A 16,945-nucleotide genomic window follows, 5' to 3' on the forward strand; every position below is an offset into this window, starting at 1 on the left:
GCGGGATTTCAGTAAAGATTCCTATGACATATAATAGGCATCTAACTATACATAGTTTTGTCTGTCAGACTATCGTTCATGCTTCGAAAGACATAAACTTTATTTTTTTTAAGGCTTTTGTGTTTTTCTTTAAATCTTTGCATATTCTTTCTCGTTTATGTGTTGTATAACATGCTTTGTCCGTTGGTCTATTCAATGATATTTTTGTTCCCTATTATCAATTCATTTCAAATCAATTAAACCACAAATCCTACTAATTAAATACAGTTTATCCTAGGGTTGGCAATCCGAATCGGAATCCGAAATCCGGAATCCTTCCAATTTTTTGGATAATTTTTTTATCCAGAATCCGAATCTGCAATACATTATTTTAAAAGCGGGTTCGGATTGTTAATTGTTAGGCTAAAATTAGCGTCTTGAGTTTTTTGGTCCATATATATATTTTATTTTTTAACAAAGTTAAGTTAGGTTGAGTAAGGGTTAGAAAATGGCCGCTGTAGGGTCTAGAAACAGGAGAAAAGCTACTGTGAATATATGAAAAAATGCAGCTTTAGATTCTTCCCAGTACCCGATAAAATTTAATCCCTGAATTTATTTTTCTTTTAAAGGCCTTTTAAAATATTACTAGAATCCGCAATCCGGAATCTGAAAATCCTTAATATGTCAAAAAAAATAAGAACACAGAATCCAAGGATTAATCCGTTTCATTTTTGGGCGGATTTTTGTAAGAATCCGAATCCGGTACAAAAATTGGACGAATATACATATAATATTTACAAATAAATTGAAATATTTTATAATATTTATGTTAATCATAATCTTTTGCTAGGTGATGGTAAGACTGTTACAATTACTCTTGGTGGAGAGAAAAATGATGATGACAATAATAGAAGACAGGTGAAGAATCATAATAACTAAAATAAATGGTGCTTTCTCTCAAAGTATTAAGTATTTAACAAGCACAGAAACCCAAACCAAATTAGCAATAAGGGGAGACTAACCCCTGCGGGGCCTATACCTGCGGCACCCTAACCATGTGGGACTACATGTACCAATTATAACCTAACATAACCTACAAAAATAAACAATCAAACAACCCCCTACCTTTCCATTTTGAATTTATTTCAAATAATGGAGAGGGTTTCTGAGCTCGGCTAGTCATTTTGATTGAAATTGCCAAATGAGTAAACTAAACTTTGTGACTGAAAGTACATAAAAGACATATTTTCATACATCATTAATATCTCATATGAAAGTTAAAAAGATGCCTTGGTTATTTCATGCTTTTGTATAATCATTGCTTCTAATAACATATTTGACTTGTTTTTACATCATGTTTTCTGTCTATATATCTGGCTGTACCAAAGGATCTCGCCAACCGCTGAACCGATCGGGTTTTCCTTAACATTGTAGCATCTCATAGGTCCTGGAAAGGTTTTTAATTATTTTTGGGGAGGGTACCACCACCCTTCCTTTAGATAAATTGCCCCTAGAAAAAATCCACCCCCCCTTTTAGAAATAATCTAAAAACAAATTCCCCATCCTCAAGCGCCCCTAGAGGCCTCCAGGGGCGTAGCCGTTAGTAATTAATAAAACATTAAGGTTGCTGAGGCAGCCTGACTTTGATGACTCCAACTTAGTCTGTGCTGGCTCTAAATAATAATTATTAAGGTTGCTGAGGCTGCTGGCCTGAAGCATATTCCCCTGCCTGACTTTGATGACTCCAACTCCGCCTGGGCTGGCTCTAAATAATAATTATTAAGGTTGCTGAGGCTGCTGGCCTGAAGCATATTCCCCTGCCTGACTTTGATGACTCCAACTCCGCCTGGGCTGGCTCTAAATAATAATTATTAAGGTTGCTGAGGCTGCTGGCCTGAAGCATATTCCCCTGCCTGGCTTTGATGATTCCAACTCCGCATAAGCTGGCTCTAAATAATAATTATTAAGGTTGCTGAGGCTGCTGGCCTGAAGCATATTCCCCTGCCTGACTTTGATGACTCCAACTCCGCCTGGGCTGGCTCTAAATAATAATTATTAAGGTTGCTGAGGCTGCTGGCCTGAAGCATATTCCCCTGCCTGACTTTGATGACTTCAACTCAGCCTGGGCTGGATCTAAATAATAATTATTAAGGTTGCTGAGGCTGCTGGCCTGAAGCATATTACCCTGCCTGACTTTGATGACTCCAACTCCGCCTGGGCTGGCTCTAAATAATAATTATTAAGGTTGCTGAGGCTGCTGGCCTGAAGCATATTCCCCTGCCTGACTTTGATGACTTCAACTCAGCCTGGGCTGGCTCTAAATAATAATTATTAAGGTTGCTGAGGCTGCTGGCCTGAAGCATATTCCCCTGCCTGGCTTTGATGATTCCAACTCCGCATAAGCTGGCTCTAAATAATAATTATTAAGGTTGCTGAAGCTGCTGGCCTGAAGCATATTCCCCTGCCTGACTTTGATGATTCCAACTCAGCCTGGGCTGGCTCTCTCAAGAAAACTGATAGATCCAGGATTGTTAATGAGAGACAAGGTAAACTAATTAATTCAAGTTCGGCAGCCGCGCTTCAGCCGCGCATAAGCCTCAGTTTTAAACCTGCTTGTGAGCAGAAAAAGAAATTTCAGAAAGAAGGATTGTCTGCTAAAGAGCAGTTTTATACATCCAGCTGAATTTTACAGTGATAAAATGACGATTTCACTGAGGCTTACACGCAGCTTACGCGCGTCTGACGATCCCTAGTAAATTTTTAATTTTTATGCAGGGAGAAACATATTGATACCAATAAACTGTGCTTATATAAAAATGATGATATAAAAAGATCAAAATTTTGGCATGTGTGGCTTCGAACATGATTAATATCCTCTGGATCAAATCCAGTTCTTAAAAAACATGTATAGCATCGTATTACAGACAATTTTCTAAAAATATTAAAATAAAAAATTTAAAAACTATCAAAAGTATTGTTAGCCCGGGCCAATGGCCCTTTAGGGCTAAAAAACTGGTTTTAATCTAGTAATTTTTCCTTTTAATATCCGCAAAAAGGTGTCTATAATACGATTCGATAAATAACTATCATACTACTTTAAGGTATGGTTGGATAATATATGATGATGCTTAATAAGCAATATAATTTTAATTAAACTTATTTGGCACAATAATATTTTGGTTACTTCCCTTTATTGAATGTAAATCAATATGTGCAGGGATCTAAAGGGATAAGACAATAACTGATAAATTGATGTACATCCCCAATGTTAATGCACAACATTACCCATTCTGTAGATTACAATTGTTGGTTGGACACTCAACTTAATAAACCAACAGGTCAAATTCAGCAAAAGTCCCCAAAGTTTTTTAGCTAACAAATAGGAAAACATTATTATAAAACTTTGGGGACTAGTGAAATAGACCGCCCATGTTACCTCTCTCTCTGATTTGTATGTGACAGAATGATAATATTGCAAGTGAACATTATCACAATTTTGCATACTCAAAGTGGCTCCTAAGCAAACAAAAATATCTTTGAGTTAGACTTGAGCCAGATATCCGGTAATATAATTTTTTAATATTATACAACAAACAATCACAAGCTTTACTTCTTTAATTTTTCTTACTATATAGCAATAAATAACACTTCATTATTATAATATATTGACAAACTTACGAATAAATAGATGGACAGACATACAGACCACTTAATAGTTACTTAATGTTTTAGCCTTTTTTATATAATAAAACACCATTTTAAGAAGAAAACTTTTTTGCTACTTAAATGTCCGGATATCTGGTATTATAAACAGCCGGATATCTGGTATCTGGCCAATTAAGTATCCGGCCCAACCCTACTTTGAGCATGGTGCACTTTCATGTTATATAATTTGTATGAAGGTTGAAGACTGTAAGGCTCAGGGATCTAAAGGGATAAGACAATGGATAAACTGATCTACATTTCCAATGATAATACACAAAATAACCCCTTTTGTAGATTATTATTAGTGGTTGAAACGTTTAGACACTCAACTTGATGATTCAACCAACCCAAAATTGTTTTACAAACATATAAAAAAACGTTATTTTAAAACTTTTGGGACTTTTTCTGCTTCAAACATCCCATTGTCCCTGTGGAAGGCTACACAAATATAGACATTCAACTTTCACATTTTCAATCACAACATCCCCCCCCCCCCCCACCTTTAATTTTGAATCTTCCCTTCTTCATGTTTATCTTTCATTTTCCAGGGAGGGAGGGGACATTGAGTTGTTTATTACACTAGTTCCCAAGTTTTTATAATAACGTTTCTTAACAACTTTGAGGATTTGTATAGCATTTTTACTGGTTGGTTCATAAAGTTGAGTGTCCAAACGTTTAAATCACTAATTGTAATCTACAGAAGTGGTAATTTTGTGTATCATCATTGAGTGTGTGCATAAATTTATTGGCCATTGTCTTATCACTTCAAATCCCTGTTCATTTTCTCTGAGTTCCCTGAGTTGAGTGTACATACGTTTCAACCACTAATTGTAATCTTGGGTATGTGCATCAAATTAAAGGCCATTGTCTTATCCCCTTGAATCCCTGTTCATTTTCTCTTTGTATCTTAGTTTGAAAGTTTGAGATGAGATGTTTTGATTTTAATACATTGATTGGCAGATATCAAAAGGTTTAACAATTCAAGGATGGTAAATCTAAACAATTCCTTTGATAATTTGGATCTGTTGTTGCTTTGAGATGTACTGTATTATTTTTAATATTTTGGCCTCTATAATTAATTGTTAATACTTATAAATTTTCTTTTTTGATATTTTCAGTCAACAATACTACATAATAAGTTAATTTTTGCGTATTTTCTTTAAAGTTGTGTGTAACCGTTTAGTCAAATGCGCTTATTAGGTCAAACTGTTCCTAACTAAGACCAAATGTATAAATATGAAATGGTCATAACTAAGAACAGTTTGACTTAATGAGAACATTTTACTAAATAGTTAAACACAACTTCATTGAAAATACGCAAAAAATGAACCCTTTCAATATAAATTTGAATAAAATTCTAGATGACAACCCCTCCTGGCAAGGATCCTTGAGACATGTGAAGCCAACTCCTAAGAAGAACAGGAAGAATGATGATGATGACCTTTATGGATCTGCTCCTTGGATGGGAACTCTCAGGTCAAATTTAAAAAAAAAAGAATGATGTCTCTCCGTCTTTCAGTCTAAAGCTTAAGATCTCAGTAACCACTGAACCGATTGGAATCTACTCATCAGGGAATATAGTTACTTGCACTATGGTAGTTTAAGATATTTTTGGGTTGATGGGACAGCCTTATCTCCAACCAAAAAGAAAAGAAAATGGCCACATCCAACATAGTAGACTATTTCTTATTAAAAAAATATTAGAGCTTTATAATGTTACATTAAGTACGGTAAAAATCTAACAAAAATATTAATGATTGCAGACATGTAGTGCATGACAACAAGGTGACCAAGAACTACGGAGTCAACCAGTTCCAGTCCAAGAGATACATTGATGAGGATGCCTGCAACCCCTTCACTGCTCTGGGTGGATCCTCCGCCAGACCTGCCTTCCCTCTCACACCTGCTGCTGTTATGAATGGTTCTCAGTCTAGGTAATTTTTATTTTCAATTTATTTTGTTGATTTTCGTTTTCTCATTTATAGGGGCGATTCCTCTCGGGAGTGTGGTGGTATTCCCCCCCCCCCTCACCAAATAGTTTTAAACCTTCCCAAGTCCTTTGAGTTGAGCGGTTAGTGAGATCCTTTGTTACAGACAGACTCATAGATATCCTATCATTTTCATATAAAGATTGATAATAATCTTATTTTCTATAGGCTTGAGATGGCTGCCAAGGAGGACGAGAAAGAATTAGAGAAGATCCGCGGAACTATTGGAACCATGAAGTCAGAAACTGTGTCTAGTGCCATGATCAAGGCTCTTATGCCGTAAGTTAACCATAGTTAGATAAATACCCGCCACTGTTGCGTTATACGTAGCGCATTCGCTCATTGTCAGGAAGGTTCAAATTTCGGTCTAAGACTGCGACATAACCTAACACGTTATATGCGGTTCGTATGGCTGCTAGGTCGGTTATGCGACATAATAATTAGAGTAGGTGGATTGCCTTAAACTTAAGACTGAGACTTAAACTTTATTTTAAACATTTCGTGTTTATCTAAAGATAAAAAAGTTTATCTAAATCTTAGATTAAATATACATATATGCAATTGAAATAAACTACGTCAGTTCTATTGTATGGAAATTATAAAATAAAACTCATGCTACTCTTTTATTACTTATTCATTGGCTAAACAAGAAAAAGGATGAACACATCCATAAGAACTTAGCTCTGAAACTGTAGGACAAACGAACATCAATACTTGTAGAGTCTCAGAAAAAATAATCAGACTATAAATGTATAATGTAAAGAAGCTGTCTTAACTTTATTGCTTTTTATTTAGAATAGCTAGCTGGTGCTCTCAGTACGTAGTAGTAAAACCGACTTAATTATTTAAAAAAAAAACTTAAATTACTTCAAAAATAAGAGGTAAAAAAAAATCGATTGCATATCTGAATTCTATGGAAAATTTTACATCTACTACGTACTAAAAGCACCGGCTAGCTATTTTAAATAAATAGCAATAAAGTTAAGACAGCTTCTTTGTTAAAAAGTTGCTTAAATACAGGATAATGTTTGAGAACACCTTTAAATTTTTAAAACTTGATTATACAAATACTTTTTTATAACATTGTACTTTGTTGTCCTAGGAATCAGTATAAAAATCAGATCAATCGGTTAAATATATCACAAAAATCAGACGGACCTATCCAATTTATAGACCAGATTCGCTTTTAAACAGCAATTATTTTATCTCTCCATACACATGAAAAAACAAAAACATTCTGCATTTATGAAAACAACAACAATCTTTGAGAAAATATTTGCATCTTAAAAATATTTAGTTCATAAGAATTCCATTATGATATAGATCCAGTTTCGTAGTAAAGCAAAATTTAGAAAGATCAAAGATTTAAAATTTGCATCCATAGGCAAATTTTAAAATATGCAGAAGATGATTTTAAGAGTACAATAACAAGGGTTTAGCAATAGATATATTACATCTAGATAATCCATTTGACCCCATGCTTCACATTATACGAGGAAAGAAGTTTTTACATAATTAATTTACCTAAGATAAGCTTTATTCTAAGATATGCGACTCATAATGCAAACAAAATAAAAAAAATGATTCCCATACATAGCAAGATCTGTAAAATATTTCAACCTATGAGATTCTTGAATGTAAGAGTATTCTCCTATTGGCTGGTTAAGGCAATATTTATCTAGAGTATCTCTATTGGTTTAGCAAATACAACAAATAAATAAAATTGGAAGATTTTTATAAATGTATGTCACTCTAATTAACCCAATAAGGAAAATAAGAATTTATACAAAAATATAAGAGTTAAGAAATAAAAAAAACAAAATTTTACTTTTTTTATTATATTATGTTACTCTACAATTCACTTTGTCTGTCCGTCAGTCAGTCAATCAGTCTGTAATGAAACGAGAATTTTGATAATCTCGGATGCTATTTTCAGTGAAGATTCCTTTGACGTATGCACATTATATCTGTTTATACACTGTTTAGTCCGTCAGTAATGCTTCAAAAGGCATGAACCTTAACTTTTAAAGTTTCGTGATTTGTTTTGCACTTTCTTTCTCTTTTTCTTTGTTTTGGCAACTGAGCGTCTGCTTAAATGATTTTTTTGTGCTTTGCTTAAAATACACTAATTTTGTTGTTGAATTTATGGATTATTTTACTTTCAGAAAATTGTTGAAGGCCCATGAAAGCAAATACGAGCCCATTGACAGGTAATATACTTTTAATTTGATAAAGATGTATTCAGTCATATATCATCTCATTTTCATATTCGGCAGAGAGGGGCTAGAAAAATAGGTTAAAACCATTCCAGGACTTAAATCGAAAATAGAATAGTCTAAAACCATCATCATGTCCTATGTAAAGGTTACCTTAAATAGATAACCCAATTAATTCAGTAATTATTGAGATCTTAAGCTTCAGACAAAAAAAACCTGAAAACGTTATAGAATAGGATCTGAAATAATTGTTTGAAAGTATGTATTGCAAAATTGTAAAGCTCCACGTCCCAAAATTCACAATCTAAAATTTGAAAGGAAAAATGTCATTTTCTGACTGACCTAAAATTTGAATAAATCTAGTAAAATATGTATCTATCTATCTATCTTTGCAACTGACTCTGTCCCGGCCGAGACTGACTTCATTAAAGGTATGAATAATATTTGAATATATTTACATATGGTCTCCGCTTTTTAAGTACATATCATCCATATTACATCTCTTCAACTCATGGATCTAAAGGGATAAGACACTAGCCGATAAGTTGATGTACATACCCTGTAATGATACACAAAATTACCCATTATTTATATTACAATTAGTGGAGACTCAACCTTATGAACCATTTAAAATTCATTAGAAATTCCCAAAGTTGCTCAGCAAACGAATAATAAACTGCTGTTATAAACCTTGGAGACTAATGTAATAAACAGCCTAACGTCCCCTCCTTCTTTAGCTAATCTTCTTACTTGAAAATGTTATGAGTTTTATTTACATATCTGGTCAGAATGCATTAAATCTCAGTGCAGTGAAATGTAAACGTAATTGCATTTTTTATGTGATATTATAAACATACTTTAGGATGTACTTTTTTTTCAAGTATGTACTTTTTTCTTCATCAAACGGGTTGAGGGGGGGGGGAATGTGGTGACTAGTCACACGACATGCCAGCAATTTTATTTTTGGTGCAAGTCCTCCCGCAGGGTTGCTTGGATATTAAAAAACACAGAAGAAGCATTGAATTTAAGATATACCTTGATAAACGAGAATTTAAAAGAAATGACATTCCCCCCGCAGGGTTACTTGTGAGGGGATTATTAAAAAAAATTACTTGGTCTCAAATTTCAAACTGCCTAATTCGGAAATAAATGCAATTTGTTTTTGGAGGCGCGGAAATACTTATACCATTTTAAAATATCTTGATCTTTTTATATACCTAACCAACCCTAAACCAACAACGTCCTACTCTTTCACTAGAGTTTAACTTGGTTTAACCAATTAAAAAGGCAGCATCTACATTTTTTAATAGTTATTTTTATACAAACTGATGTCTGTAAACCTTCCTATTTGATTCTTTCTATCGTATTATCTATCTATTAATCTAGGGATGAAGCCTCCAAAATCATGGAAGAAATCCTGGCCATGCAAGTTGGACTCAATGTTGATCAACAGGTAAGGAAAATAGATCAAACAAAATCAAAATTAATTTTAAATGGTTGTTAATTGTTGGTCAAAACTATTTTTGAATTTAACTTTTTCTTTTATTTTTTTATTATTAAAATTTTTCAACTTAGACCAACATATACTGTTTTATGAAAGTTTAAATCAATATTATATTACTTATTCCAACACTTTTTCAAAGACAATTTTTCATAAGCATGAACAACTAACTGCTAGTTATAGTTAGAATTATTAGATTTATAAGCTTTTAGATTTAATGGCTAATAAAATATGCCTTTTAGATGATTATTAATTTTTGTATCATTGCATTTTTTTCTAAAAAATATGCTTTTTAATTTGCACAACCCTTATTCAGGAGAATGACACAAAATGCTTAAATTAGCACTCACTCACTTTATAGAGTAGGTTCTATGTATAATAGATAACTTTTGTTTAGATTAGAAATAATATAATAGATTTTTATATGATTATGCAAACAAACTAAAACTATCTCTTGATAATCTCAATGAAAGTTATCTTTTACTGAACATAGAAATTATAATCCTTTGACATGTCTCTTTGTAAATTTTACCTTAAAAAATGTGATACATTTCAAGTTTATGACTTTCATTTGATGAAACATTAATTTTTTAGTCTAATTTCAGAAGCTATAGCTGCTTCAACAAATTTGTTTGAACAAATAGTTTAGTGTCTGCTTTTGTACATATGGCAATTAAATTTGATAACATATTTAGGTATTTATATACATATGAAATATTACTCTTAACATATATGAATAAATAAGTAATAAGTATTGTATATAAATCGATTTCTAGGATTTGTAACTTTAAATTTTACAAATGAGAAATTTTGTTTTCTGGTAAGGCTTCGAAACCTATTAATATCCACTGGTTTATAACCAGCCATACTTCAAAGACATGATGAAAAATCACGTAGAGCATCATATTCCAGACATCTTTCTGCGAATATTAAAATAAGAATCAAGAAAATAATACCAGTTTTGTTATTACTGGCCTTCGGCCCCTCAGGTTTAGCAAACTGGTTATAATCTTATAATTTTCATCTTGATATCTGCGGAAAGCTGTCCATAATATGATGCAATAAATAACTGTTACATAAGCTTATTATTTTATCACATATAATACTTTGTACATATACAATGCTCTTGAAAGGGTATCATTAGTAAAATTACTTAGAAATGAACAAATAATCAATAGCTGTAAAAATAGATTTTCTGTAAAACTAACATGCAATTTTTGTATGAATTGCATTTATCGATTTCCATTTTCATCTACAATTGGTAATTTTAAATTCTATATGTGTTTTCTTTTCTTACTCTTCTCTCTTATTTCAAATTTTAGCAGCAAATATATTATACTATTCTACTTTATAGGTCTGACTGTGTTATATGAGTTTTAATTTATCAGTTTAAGTGTCCTTAATATGTTTTTGATCATTATAAATTCCAGTCTCTATAAATTCAATATTCCATCCTAACGCCCCCCCCCCCCCCAACCTTAATATTTCTTTAAAATAATGAATCTACGCCCTGCAACCTGAATAGATTATTTATCATTATACAGACATCTTTTGCTCAAATATTTTATAAAAATGTAAAACAAATCAACATATATCTTAAAATAATTTTTGAGACAAAAGCAAGACTATTTCATATTATTGTAATGCATTTTAACAAAAGTAAAACAAAGATCTACTTTTAGTTTATAACCCTAAACATTGTGCCATGAAATGACAAAGATATTCTATTTCCTTATATATCTATCTATTCCTAAACACTTATAGATGTTAATTATTCATTTGCTTATCTGCATGTATTCCCAGGCCTATGGGCAACAATAGTAGGGTTGGACAGATTTATCATTTGTGTGAGCTATAATAAGAACCCACATTGTAAATAATTTTTCAAAGTATTACATAATTTGATATATTTTAAAGGATTAATTAGCAATCTATTTCCTCATTTTATCTAGTAAAAAATAAGAAAAATCTTATCTTTCTTATGACCTATATGCATTTATGTACATAGATATTAAAATGATATTCATAAAAAGGCATAATATGAGGAATAATATATTGGTTTAGAATCCGACATTACCATATGAATACAGGGAAATAGTTAGCAGTCCAACCAATATTGGTCAATTTTAGATGATATTAAACATTTTTTCTTAGGGGATATTTACAAGTGAACAGAATATAATCTAAAACTGTGCAACATATGATTTGTCTAAAAAGTAAAAACTTGTAACTTTTTAAAGAGCCTTATTTGACAAAATATGACAAATAACTAACAAAAATAATTCTTAGTATGAAAATAGATATTTAAAGGCATAATTAATACTTTACAGAAGTAAAGTGTTTATCATATGTACTTTGCAAGAAATAGAGTATCACAAAAAGATACATTGCTATTTTCCCATTTATCTTCATGGATATATACAGGTTATAATTTATTGATACATTCATTGGTATCCATTATTGAACATTTGTTGAACTGTAAAGTACATGTGTCATAGCATGTGTTAACTATCTACACATATGTATATCAATGTTAGATTTGAATGAATCTTGAAAGTACCCAAAGTGTGGTAAATTTTGCTAACCTAATACATGAAATGGTAATTTAGCTAACTAAGAATTATTGAAACACTTCTCACAGTTTGGATTGCATAATTGTATCATGAATATTAGAAATGTCACCAGTTATCATGAAATTCATATTGTACAATCTCTGATGAGTAGTATGGATAATTTAGGTTGTTTTTGCTTTTATATTTATATCCTAGAGCAAAAATATTTAGCAATGATGGTTTTTAGAATAAATACATAATAGATTTACTTTATTATTTATATATCTGCATCTTTCTTGCAAAATTAACATTTGTCAGTTTATGTACAGCAAAAAAAGTAATTTCGAAGAAAAGTTTAACTGAAAGTATTTTCTTATTAACTCAAGTTTTTATTATCTTTTTCCACTGTGAAATATATTCTGAAGTATATTTCTCTATACAAGCAATGCAATATTGAGACAATTTCTTGCGGATTTATTATATCTGAGCAGCCCTGAATAATGATAGCACCTGGCAGACGTGCCAGGAATTTGGATAGCTTATGCTATTTTATCTCAGGAATAAGAGATAGTGAGCAATTAAGTTGCAATGACCAAGACAGCCTTTCCTACTTATAAACTTAAACAAATCTATTAAAGTGTTATAACATTACAAATTTGAATTTCATTATTATGTTTCATCCCCTGCACATATATTAAATTTATGCAATTGACAAGAAATACTGCATCCAAAATAGAACAATAAAAATCAAATAAATTAGGTTTATTGTAATAATGATCAAGTATATTTGATATTTAACACAAGTACTTTCTGAATAGTGATTTTTTTAAATAGAAAAATTCTACCAAAAAGAGGCAATTGGGGTTTAGGTTTAAATAGCAATAAATTTAAATGTTAATTACAACACAAAGAAATTTAGCATATTAAGTTAAAAAGGTTATTATTGTTTTTCTACATGTTGACAGATTAGATAAATTGCATTCAAAATGTGATTTTATATAATTTAATATTACACTTACATTGAAAAAAGAATAAACAATGAATACATTTAATATTGAAATAAAAAAAGGAACAAATAAATTATGTAATTGTTGTAGTTCTAATATAAAAGTCTCAAAGGACAGAAAAAAATGCGCATAACATTTAACATTCAGAATGTAAAATGTAAATACTTTCTCCAGGTTAATGCAGATTTTTTATAGTACTTTAATCATCACATTATTACAGAAATACATTTGCTACAAAATGTACATAACTATAATTACCATAAACTTACCAATATATGTATTATATAAAAAAAAAACTTTGTATATTGCTTACAAATGCATACATATTGATGTAATTGTAAAAATATATTGTCTACATATGACTAATTGACAGAAATCAAACATACAAATGACTTTTTGAAATTTAATAACAACTGCCTATACATAGTACAGTGTGTTTTTTTTATGAGAACTTTTTTAAAAACAATTTTACCCAACTTATAGTTATCAGAATTTAATGATTAATGGCTTATTTTCTTCTTTTTTTTTAAGGCAATTAATAGAACAACAAAAAATATTTCAGTTTTTATTTAAAAAGTACAGTAAAATCTAAAATTCAAAACTTAGGTGTCAACATCTAAAAATGGTTTTAGCGCATTTTTCTTATGCTCAAATAATCAACCTTTTGCAAGAATGGCTGCTAAACACTTCAAAGTTGAGATATAGAGCTAAAAATGTATACAGATACTATTAAGGACATGTACTAGAACATATCGAAGTTATATCTCAACCAGGGAGGGAGTACTGGCCCCCCAAAGTCGACTACAGAAAATCCATTTTTTTAAGAAAAATGCGCTAAAATCATAAGGAAAAAGGATAAGAGCTAAAAAGCTAAAAGCTAGATGGCACTGAAAAACTGATTATTATAATTTACAATCAAATGTTCATATTAAATTTGTAAAAACGTTTATTTATTAAGAAATAAAAGTTAGATAGACTGCAATATAAATCTTTTAAGCTAATAATGAGTGTTATGATTAAAGTCAGTAGCAAAGTCATGAAAAAATAATAATGATAATTTTATATTCTTTCATTAAGGTTTCATCAGAATGGATAATAATTCAAAATATTTCTATATCATCCTATAAAAATCAGATGTATGCTTCAAACAGCAACTATAATTGTCTTGAAATTACATTTGATTTTAAGATATTCCCATTTTGAAAAGGGGTGGAATAACATTAAAAATTCAGCGCGGCAATTGCTCAATATAGGCCTCTAGGCCCACTGCCTATTTTAGTCCTTCAAATACCTCGATTCCTCTCTTTTATTATTTTCTCTATGGCTAAAATCATTTTTATATGTTGACACCTAAGATTTGAAATTTAGATTTTACTGTACTTTTTAAATAAAAACTAAAATATTTTGTTGTTGTTTTAGTAATTGCTTAAAAAAAACAAAGAAAATAAGCCATTAATCATTAAATTCTGATAACTATAAGTGGGATAAAATTGATTTCAAAAAAGTTTTCATAAAAAAACACACTGTATAACTTTCAAAATATTTTAGGCTGATGCAAATGAGGAAGCTGAAATGATGATTAGAGCAATTATGCAGGTTAGAATTCAAAATTATAGATCATTAGATAAACAAAAAAAATTGGATAAAAAAACATAATTTATGGAAAGATACATTTTTTATTTGCTTTGAGATGTGGAGCATAATAAGGTTATAAATGTTATGACAAGGTTAATATCAAACTAGATAGATGCAACATAGATGGATATATTTAATATAAATACAGCTTGCATTGAAGAACACTTATGCTGGTAGAAGTAGAAAGAGAATGCAATATCTTACAAAGTTATAATGCAAGTTACAGTACAATATAAGGGGGGCATACTTGGCCTTGGAAAAAGTTAAGGTCCTAGGTTGTGGTTGCTTATATGTCTTTTTTACTACTTTATCTTTTAATCTTTCTGTAATTATGTAATCATGTTTCTTACTTTGTAATTTGTGCTTATTCAGACAAAGGTAAAAATAAAATTATTTATGTATAATGTTATCTAGGAGGAGGTTGGAGGTGCTGTATATGCCAGAATGGCTGATGACCTGGAGGCCGCCAGAAAGGTTAGAAAAGCATCTGCTAAGAAAAAGAAGGTTAAAAAGGTCAAGGAGCAGAAAACTCAAATTTCCGCCTAGATGAAATAAATAAACATTTGTTTGAAATTTGTCTCCCAACTCCATTTTTTCAATTAAAATAATATTTCAGTAAAATAAGCACCTTTTTTGTACACCAGTCAGCCATTTTAAAACCAGCTATTTAGCAAATGAAAACCTTCATCATTGATATAACATATTCAATTAAAGGACCTTAACTTCATGATTGCTATTTTTATTTATAAATTTTTCTCATATTGTATCATATTTAATATCTTAATTTATGTAACTTTTTATTATTAGTTTGGATATAAATTCACTTTAATTTAAAACTTTTTCTTTTTTACATAAAAATTTTGCTCAATCAAATTAATTTGCTCAATTCATTTCATAATTACTTAGATTTAAACATTTATTAAACTTATAAAACACCTTTTAAAATAATTAAAAACACTTACTATCATAAAAACTATACTTTTATCCCAAATAAGAAAATTTCATTTGATAAAACTGTAAAAGACATATTCACTATCAAAATTAGTGTTTTGAATAAATTGTGAAAAGTGCCATTTTTAGAAAATATTTCATTATTTGTTAAACTATTATATTGTATAAGAGATAGCATTGTATTGTGATTTTCCTTCAAATATAGATTATTTATAATAATTCATTCTTTCTTTAAAACAACCTCATCAATGAAAATAATATTTCTACTATGATTTTTACATGAAAACTGTGTATAGACTAGAAAATGTATGTCCATTACTTTTAATTAATTTGCTCATTAACTTTAACCGTAATTAAAATTTTTCCTGTTCTGTTGTTGGTTTTAAAAAGAATACAACCAACCAAAAAAACTGTAATACTATATTGATTCTACATAAAATAAGCAAAATCATACTTATAAAAATTCTCACATAAAATATACATAATATATTCATAAACATTTTGAAAAAGTCTGAAAAGTTGATGGACAAAGACTTGTCATATAAACTTTTCAACTTGTCACTATATTACAACACATATTGAAAAATATTGATAAAGTTCTTGGATATATCTATCTACTAAAAGTTGTTATAATATCTGTCTACTTATCTTTGTGTTGGCACTCAATTTGAACATCATATAGAAGTTTTAACAGTTTTATTAAAGAAATGATAAACTTTTAACAATGATACACTGGTTATTAAAGCATTACAATTAAGTCTAATAAAGGTGAGATTATTAAACATATTTATCAAATTTTTACAAATAGCTTGTTTTTTACAATATATAGGCTATAGTAATTTAAGAATAGGAATGGATAGAAATTTAAATATAAACAATATGATAAAACGATGACACTTTCAAGAATAATCATAGAAATTGTCCTGAGAGAATTAAAGGATGTTTTTATCTTTAATTTTTTCATTGAATATAAATTTAAATCCTACAAGCAGACAGTTATGGGAAATTAACAATTAAATTCCCAAAAACAATTACTTCTGAATAAAAGATGTATTTTCTTCAAAATTTTATCTGCATGATTTTTATAATTGTATTTTCTACTATGCATTATTACAAAATTGAGTGTTTTGAAACCTAAATGTATATTTTAAAATTAATTTTTTGATTTTAAATTTAGTTTTATATCTTAGGAAAATAATCTTTTAAAATGAAAATGACTATTTTTTGTAACACAGTAATTGTACAATTTTTAAATTATTTTCTAATGTGCATAGAGTCTTGATAATCCCTTCAAATGAAAGTATTAAACCTTTGATCATTTTATAACAAATCTAATTAGAAATTTATCCTTAGATGGGACAGAGTATGTTCAAGCATTAGATTTTAATTTATAGATCACTAGCAAAATATC

At 29.9% G+C, this 16,945-nt stretch overlaps 2 protein-coding genes across 9 annotated transcripts in view; both read left to right on the forward strand.

Moving 5' to 3' along the window:
- LOC145324784 (uncharacterized) overlaps positions 1-15,753 on the forward strand; it is a 138,800-nt gene extending 123,047 nt beyond the window's left edge. For 6 of the 8 annotated variants that reach the window (XM_080167418.1, XM_080167420.1, XM_080167421.1 and 3 more), the window contains 9 exons: positions 830-897; positions 2,408-2,525; positions 5,046-5,160; positions 5,448-5,618; positions 5,841-5,951; positions 7,838-7,882; positions 9,275-9,341; positions 14,497-14,544; positions 14,998-15,753. In XM_080167418.1, coding sequence (XP_080023544.1) covers positions 830-897; positions 2,408-2,525; positions 5,046-5,160; positions 5,448-5,618; positions 5,841-5,951; positions 7,838-7,882; positions 9,275-9,341; positions 14,497-14,544; positions 14,998-15,129 — 875 coding nt within the window. In that variant the 3' untranslated portion in view covers positions 15,130-15,753. Of the gene's footprint in view, positions 1-829; positions 898-2,407; positions 2,526-5,045; positions 5,161-5,447; positions 5,619-5,840; positions 5,952-7,837; positions 7,883-9,274; positions 9,342-9,705; positions 9,752-14,496; positions 14,545-14,997 lie in introns of all 8 variants that reach the window. The other 2 variants (XR_013881323.1, XR_013881324.1) reach the window with 1 other exon arrangement.
- LOC145324786 (igLON family member 5-like) overlaps positions 1-16,945 on the forward strand; it is a 130,069-nt gene that overhangs the window by 3,855 nt on the left and 109,269 nt on the right. The gene's annotated exons all lie outside the window — the stretch shown is intronic.

This window comes from Acartia tonsa, chromosome 7, assembly GCF_053477335.1.
Source record: "Acartia tonsa isolate MP-2025a chromosome 7, ASM5347733v1, whole genome shotgun sequence".
Lineage (NCBI taxonomy): Eukaryota > Metazoa > Arthropoda > Copepoda > Calanoida > Acartiidae > Acartia > Acartia tonsa.